The 8,657-nt window shown below is 39.3% G+C and overlaps 1 protein-coding gene across 1 annotated transcript; it reads left to right on the top strand.

The window, feature by feature from the left end:
* Positions 1-4,369: 4,369 nt before the first annotated feature.
* Positions 4,370-8,585, top strand: srsf9 (serine and arginine rich splicing factor 9). Its single transcript, XM_036595303.1, has 5 exons — positions 4,370-4,466; positions 6,272-6,651; positions 6,779-6,951; positions 7,122-7,294; positions 7,933-8,585. The coding sequence occupies exons 2-5, from the start codon at positions 6,494-6,496 to the stop codon at positions 8,152-8,154; spliced, it is 726 nt and encodes a 241-aa protein (XP_036451196.1). The 5' UTR covers positions 4,370-4,466; positions 6,272-6,493; the 3' UTR covers positions 8,155-8,585.
* Positions 8,586-8,657: the final 72 nt, after the last annotated feature.

Raw genomic sequence — 8,657 nt, 5'->3', positions numbered from 1 at the left:
TTTCTCTCTCTGTGAAAGGGTGTTTGTGTGAACATGCGTGCGTTTACACTACAACAGGCGGAGCTACTTCACTGAGAGCCAGCTCTGTTTTCACTGAAGTGGTAATGATGACCCATGCCCAACAACACGAAAGTAGACTTGATGTATTAAACACAGATAAGATGCATATTCTATTTTGTAAGACATTACTTATAAAACTTTACGAACTTTTTTATTTCAGTGATTCACGCAAAAATAAAGCAGTGACTTCACACATTATGTTTATGTGAAACGGCAACTTTAATGCTTGTTTTATTTTATTTTTATTTTACTTATAAATCTTTTCCCAAGATTGTTTTTGCCAGTGGTGTTACCAAAACATAAAATGTCATTTAAAAAAACAGGAAGGACTAACTCTGAGAAGTCCACGGTTACTGAAATATCTTTTTATATTTCTTAGGAATCTGGCTAGCATACTGACAGTTTCAAGTTTCTCAAAAATGTTGTCAATGGTATTACTCAGGAAATATTTAGTGATTTTACTATTAAAATAAAATAACACAAACGCAATATTTATAATTTTCTACATATTACCCCTTTTCCAAAAAAAGTTGGGATACTGTGGAAAATAAAAACAGAAGGCAATGATATGCAAATCATTGAAACAATACATACACTGTATTGCCAAACGTATTCGCTCGTCTGCCTTCACACGCATGTGAACTTGAGTGACATCCCATTCTTAATCCATAGGGTTTAATATGATGTCGGCCCACCCTTTGCAGCTATAACAGCTTTAACTCTTCTGGGAAGGCATGCCACAAGGTTTGTGTTTATGGGAATTTTTGACCATTCTTCCAGAAGCGCATTTGTGAGGTCAGACACTGATGTTGTACGAAAAGGCCTGGCTCACAGTCTCCGCTCTAATTCATCCCAAAGGTGTTCTATCGGGTTGAGGTCAGGACTCTGTGCAGGCGAGACCAGTTCTTCCACACCAAACTCACTCATCATGTCTTTATGGACCTTGCTTTGTGCACTGGTGCGCAGTCATGTTGGAACAGGAAAGGGCCAAACTCCCCAAACTGTTCCCACAAAGTTGGGAGCATGAAATTGTCTAAAATCCCTTGGTCTGCTGACGCATTAAGAGTTCCTTTCACTGGAACTAAGGGGCCGAGCCCAACTCCTGAAAAACAACCCCACACCGTAATCCTCCCTCCACCAAACTTTACACTTGGCACAATGCAGTCAGACAAGTACCGTCTCCTGGCAACCGCCAAACCCAGACTCATCTATCGGATTGCCAGACGGAGAAGCATGATTCATCACTCCAGAGAACACGTCTCCACTGCTCTAGAGTCCAGTGGCGGCGCTTTACACCACTGTATTCAATGCTTTGCATTGCACTTGGTGATGTAAGGCTTGGATGCAGCTGCTCGGCCATGGAAACCCATTCCATGAAGTTCTCTATACTGTTCTTGAGCTAATCTGAAGGCCATATGAAGTTTGGAGGTCTGTAGCGATTGACTCTGCAGAAAGTTGGAGACCTCTGCGCACTATGCGCCTCAGCATCCGCTGACCCCGCTCTGTCATTTTACGTGGACTACCACTTCGTGGCTGAGTTGCTGTCGTTCCCAGTCGCTTCCACTTTGTTATAATACCACTGACAGTTGACTGTGGAATATTTAGTAGTGAGGAAATTTCACGACTGGACTTGTTGCACAGGTGGCATCCTATCACTGTACCACGCTGGAATTCACTGAGCTCCTGAGAGCGACCATTCTTTCACTAATGTCTGTAAAAGCAGTCTGCAGGCCTAGGTGCTTGGTTTTATACACCTGTAGCCATGGAAGTGATTGGAACACCTGAATTCAATGATTTGGATGGGTGAGTGAATACTTTTGGCAATATAGTGTATTTTACTGGACATAGTACAAAGACAACATATCAAATGTTGAAACTGAGAAATTTTTATTGTTTTTTGAAAAATATATGTTCATTTAGAATTTGTTTCCAGCAAGATGATTCAAAAAAGTTGGGATGGGGGCATGTTCACCACTGTGTTGCATCACCTCTTCTTTTATTAACACTCTGTAAGCATTTGGGAACTGAGGAGACCAAATGCTGTAGTTCTGAAAGTGAAATGTTTCCGCATTCTTCTTTGATATAGGATTTTAGCTGCTCAACAGTTCGGGGTCTCCTTTGTTGTATTTTTTTTTTCATAATGTGGCAAATGTTTTCAGAGGGTGACAGGTCTGGACTGCAGGCAGGCCAGTTTAGCACCCGGACTCTCTTACTACGGAGCCATGCTGCTGTAATACGTGCAGAATGTGGTTTGGCATTGTCTTCCTGAAATAAGCAAGGCCTTCCCTGAAAAAGACGTCATTTGGATGGCAGCATGTGCTGCTCCAAAACCTGTATGTTTTGTTCAATGTTAATGGCTCACAGATGTGCAAGTGACCCATGCCATGTGCATTAATACACCTCCATACCATCACGGATGCTGGCTTTTGAACTGTGCACTGATAAGCCAGATCCATCTCCTCTTTAGCCTGGAGGACACAGTGTTCATGATTCCCAAAAAGAATTTAGAATTTTGATTCATTGGACCACAGGACATTTTTCCATTTCGCCTCAGTCCATCTTAAATGAGCTCAGGCCCAGAGAAGAGGGCGGCGTTTCTGGATTCTGTGTGTATATATATATATAGTTTCTTCTTTGCATTTTAGAGTTTTAACTTGCATTTGTGCATGCAACAGCAAGTTTTGTTCACGAACAGTGGTTTTCGGAAGTGTTCCTGAGCCCATGCAGTGATTTCCACTACAGAATCATGTCTGTTTTTAATGCAGTGCTGTCTGAGGGCCATCGTGGATATGAGTTTTTAGCCTTGTCCTTTGCGTACAGAGATTTCTCCAGATTCTCTGAATCTTTGAATGATATTGTTTACCATTGATGATGAAATCACCAAGTTCTTCACAATTTTATGCTGAGAAATGTTATTGTTGAATTGTTTGCCTGTGCAGTTTTTTCATAGACATCTTTGCTTCTGAAAGACTCATAATATAGCCTCTCTGAGATGCTCTTTTTATACTCAATTATGTTACTGACCTGTTACCAATTAATCTGATTAGTTGTGAGATGTTCCACCAAGTGTGGAATGCAGAATATATATTTAAATGTATGACATAGCTGTTCATAACTGTTTTGCATACATATCACACACACATACACTACAGAGGTTATTGTTACCAGCTACATACATGTATGTAACATTTATAAAAGAAATTTTGTAAATATAACCAAATTAAAATATGCTTAAAATATGTATGCATACTCATAAAAATGTGGTCATATATACACATTTTATAGGCAGATATGTTAAATATTTTAAATATACTTTGATTTGCAGAAGCAGTATGTGATATAAATAAATAAGTTTACTTAAAGGAAGTTACTGCTGCCAGTTCATAATTGTCATTATAAATGTGTAAGAGACATTTTGTAAATATAATAAAAATTGAAATTTCATGAAAATACCATTAAAATATGTATAAAATGTGTTTGTTTCATTGTGCAGATATTCCAAATGTTAAATTTTATATGATAGGCAGAACCTACATTCATAATATGTATTCATAATATAATATTCATAATATAATATTCATAATATATAATATATATTCATCATATATTATTCATATTATACATAACATAAATCAGTAAGTTTTGAATGTAGAACACATACATATTTTTAAATAAATGTATAAATGATATTCTGTATATCTATAATAAGAAAACAAAATACTACCAAATAACAACAAAATAATAGATTTTTTTGCCTTACAGTGCCCTGAAGTACCTTTCCGCTATGGGTGCACTTTTAAAAATGATGTTCAAGGTCAAAACCTTATCTCAAAAGTATCGTGAAAAACAAGAGCAGGGGTCACCAATTTAATAAACATAGTGACAGCGTGGGTTCAGGTTTTCATTCTAACCAAGCAAAACACGCCTCATTTAACTTTCACTTGCGGATGACTGAGATAAACTGATTAAATAGGTGAATCAGGTGTGCTTCTGCTTGGCATGAAAGAAGGCCTGCAGCCACACCAGCCCTCTTTTTGGATAAGACTGGCGACCCCCTGTTTTAGAGAGATTAAACTCTTTGGACGTCTGGTTCCTATCATCACCATTACGAACGATTCTGACTCTGAGTTTGTCTAGAACTGAGCATTTCACATCAAGCCAATCTGACTGACTTTGTCTGCTTCTTAACCATTTAATTATATTGAAAATTAAAAAAAAAGACTTTAATTCCTCTTTAACATGTAAAATTGTGAGATGCGTTTTATTTTATTTCCCGCTTGGCAATGAGGGAGGGAGGGGCGCAGTGGGCGGGGCCTACAGGCAGCACTCACTTCCTGGTCGGGAGGAAGCGGCGGGGAGGTCGATTAGCTTTAGCGCGGCTAACAGCAGCTTCTGTTTACAGACAGGTACGTCTTCCTTTGACTCTTCACAGCTTTGTGCACATTTTATACACGAAAGGGCACAAAAATAGTCAGACACATGCAGCTGTAGAGTGTTTAACCCTCTTCTACACGAACAAAATGAGTATACTGGTCAGCTAAGCTAGGCTAGGCTAGCAGTATTGTCCTAACAAAGAGAAAGCTAGCAGTGAGCGCAGCTTCCCAGCTAGCTAATGTAGCTTTAGGCGACACATTGGCTTCTTCGTTGGAGTAAAACATGGGATTTTAAATAACATAATAATGCCGTTATTTGTTAAACAGTGGCTTATTGACCTTGTCATTTGCTATTGTAGTTAATGCTAGCTAAATTGTCGCTAACTGACGCAGCTGTCTAGCTTCACTGTGTGAGTTTGAAGTCAGCTTCCTATTCGAATTGTCCCGTTCCACCTTAACTGGTGCAGCAGTTACATTGTGGCGCCTGAAGCCAGAATGGAACTGCTGCACCATTTAAGGTGGAACGGGACAATTCGAACAAGAAGCCGACTTCAGTTTCGTTTTAATCATCAAGGAAGGGAGTGATGGAGCCGTTATCCAGTCGGCTCAATGTACATGTAGGTTACAAATGTGATCAAAAAAAAGATCCAGTTCATTTCTTGAAAAAGTCACATTCACATGCTGTACATTTGTAACAGGCATTGGTAGTTATCTGACACATTTTGCTAGCTGTTGCTATTACTGTCTCCTTGTATTTTAGTAGCAGATTGACTGTCATAATAATAAATGCAAGCACAGAATTTGAACTTTATATCTGTTTGGCATTTAATTTAGTTAGCTAACTATAGGAATCTAAATTGCAGCGATTTGTGTCCCAGCATGAATCGCACAGCCCTGACCTCTGCTCTTGCCTTGCCTTTGGCACCTTGCTGATTTTAGGTGACCCGAGCGTCCTGTTTGACAGACCGAAATGTGGATAAATTAAGACTTCATTTAGTTTTTAGATTAAAATACCATATCTGTTTATGTTCTAACACATCACATATTTTGAATGGGGTGTCAGTGTGAAAATGTCCTTTTTTTACCTCTTTTAATCTTTTATCTCAATGTGGCAAATTTGTTTAGTGCTGATTTTAGGTGACCTGAGGGTCCTGTTTTGAAAATACCATATCTGCTAACACATCACATATCTGGGGAGCTTTTGGGAGCATATCATAGACATTGTCAGCACTTAAAGGATGCTGACCGTCTGTGTGTTTCATTACAGCTTAATTAGTCCCTTTTAACTGGATTTACTGTAGCACAGTGTGGTAAGCATTGAACAAAAAGTCATTATACTCAAAGTTTTTGGTAGTATTTTTTAAATGTTGTACCACTGGGGCTTTTTTCCTTCTCCATCATGTGAAAATGTCTTCAAGTGCTGTGGTATTATACTTCTACCTTATTGCAAGCCCCTGTGTTTTAATATACTCATTTAAATCTTATCAGCAGCCAGTTGACTCCAATTCAAATACATACTTTTCCTTTTCTGTGAACATTCACATGGGAGTAACATGTCTAAACCCACAAATACAATCACATCTGCTTAGAGCAGTCCCCTCAGTTGTCTAAATGTAGACAGTGACACACTGACAAAGTGTGGAACAGAAGTGTTATGTTTTATGCTAAATAGTTTTAAAATTATGTAAATGTTCATACTATAGATTTTCTGCAAATACAGAGGCAGATAGGCTTCTCCTGGAAGGAGCATTGCGATTCCTGGCATTATTCATTTCTACAGAAATGTGATAATCTTCTTCATGGACAAAAAAACTTATTGATTATCCTGTGTTTTTAAGTTTTCAGAGTCTGGCAAGATCTTGAAGAGGTCCTATGGTGTGTTGCTAAAGCTCATCATGTACTACTTCTGCTGCTGCTCTATTCAGAATTTAGAGAATTAATTAAGACGCTTTTAGGAGGACGGACTAGAATCGGGATTGTCATTCAACACTCTTTTGTGGAGCCCTGAATCTCCTCGAAGGCTGCAGGTCCATTCAGTTTGCATTAGGCCTGTTTAAACTATGGCGGACGGGAGGATCTATGTGGGGAACCTTCCCATGGACGTGCAGGAGAGGGACATTGAGGATCTCTTCTTCAAATATGGAAAAATTCGGGATATCGAGCTGAAGAACAACCGAGGCACCATCCCGTTTGCCTTTGTTCGTTTTGAGGACCCACGGTGAGTTCCAGGGCTGATGTTTCATTTTCATCATCACTGACTGACGTCAGGAAACACATGGAGGAGACATTTCTCAGGTGTCCCTCATTAGAAAGAAAGTTAGGAGCACTTTACTCTCTTCCCATAGGGATGCGGAGGATGCTGTCTATGGAAGGAATGGATATGGATTTGGAGACTGTAAGCTGCGTGTGGAATATCCTCGATCCTCAGGATCCAAATTTAGTGGACCTGTTGGAGGAGGACCAAGGGGAAGGTTTGGGCCTCCGTCACGCAGATCTGAGTTCCGGGTTATAGTCACCGGTAGGTCAAAATGTTTTATGTCTTCAGTGTGACCAGAGGTACATGTGCATAGCATACTTGCATGTAAATTATTTTTGAAGTGTTGGAAGATGACTAAAGTGGCATGTTACCATTTGAAAGGTATTTATACTGATTTGGTATCTGAACCCTGTTTTTCTTTTTCCTTGCAGGTCTTCCTCCTACTGGCAGTTGGCAGGACCTCAAAGATCACATGAGGGAGGCAGGAGACGTATGCTTTGCTGATGTTCAAAGGGATGGTGAAGGAGTGGTGGAATTCCTCCGACGGGAAGATATGGAGTATGCCCTGCGTCGACTGGACGGGACAGAGTTCAGATCCCACCAGGTTTAAAATTTAATTTTAATATTCAGGACAGTGCTTAATTACACTAATGACTTCGGCTGGGAAATAATGGGCAAAAATATATTATCACACTACTTAGATGTATTTATCACAGTATTTCATTTCCTTGAGATCATTTCCCATTATCCCTTTGAATTAAACAGGCTGTCTTGTCACCATGCCTTTACGACTGCTCTGTGTAAATGAGCTCTGTTTTGACTGTCATATATTGTGCCTCATTCAAAACCGAGCTGAAACACACCTTATAACTTCAGCATGAATGGGCGGAGCTACACTGCTAAACTGCTAGTTTTCATGTCATCACAGACACAATGAATTCAAAACAGGCAACGTACTTTCTATATATAGACTGGGGAGTGAATAGTATGTTAAATTATAGTATCTTAAATTTTAGCAGTGTTTATGTATTATCAAACTCTTTTATTTGAAAAAAGTGGGGATAATTCAGTTTATCACAATAACAATAAACATTGTCTTATTGCCCATCCCTAGTTAATTACGACTTAAAATCTCTCTTACCAAGACTTTTGTTTCTGTTTTTGTAGAACGATATTATATTTCTTTATAGAGAGGATGTTTTCGGTGAATGCCTTTTTAACAGCTTGTTTGTTTTTACATAGGGGGAGACTGCATACATCAGAGTTCTGGAAGAGAGAGGTACAAGTTGGGGTCGTTCACGTTCCAGATCCAGGTCTCGTGGGCGTTATACACCTCCTTATCAGAGCAGAGGGTCCCCGCCTCCTCGCTACCGCTCCCCTCCGCGTTATATGTCCCGTCATAGCCCTCCCCCTCGACGAGCCCCACCTCAGCACCACAGCCCGCCCCCACGCCACTATCGGTAAAGAGCCAAGAGATGCCAGAGCTGTTGAAGTCACCCACGCCCCATTTTCCCACCTTTTTAATTTTTTTGTTTTGATTCTTAATTTTGTAATTTACATTCCGTCATTAAGACACCCCAATGGCCTTCACTGTACAAAATGGTCTCAACAAAAGTATTCCTCTTCTGGTTAACTTAATTTCCAGAAAGAGAGAATGTTACAGAGGAGATATTCTGACATGCAAGAGCTTTTAGTCTGTTGCATTTACAACAGTCACCATAATTATGACTTCTGTCTACCGTAAATGTTAATATTGAAAAAGCTGTTGGGACATTATGAATTTGATTAATCTACAAAATCAACACTTTTTTTCTTTTAAATAAAAGACTGATCTTTTAATTTTTTTGTGTGTGTGCACCCTACTCCCTTTTTGTATCATGTAATGGGTGTATACAAAGTGTTTTCTTCTTTTTCAATTAAAACATTGAATCATGAAGTTGTTCTCCCAAATCTTGGTAAAGTGTCAT

Source organism: Colossoma macropomum, unplaced genomic scaffold (assembly GCF_904425465.1).
Source record: "Colossoma macropomum unplaced genomic scaffold, Colossoma_macropomum, whole genome shotgun sequence".
Classification (NCBI taxonomy): domain Eukaryota; kingdom Metazoa; phylum Chordata; class Actinopteri; order Characiformes; family Serrasalmidae; genus Colossoma; species Colossoma macropomum.
Note: the sequence above shows the minus strand (reverse complement) of the source record. Positions and strands in the feature narration are given on the sequence as shown.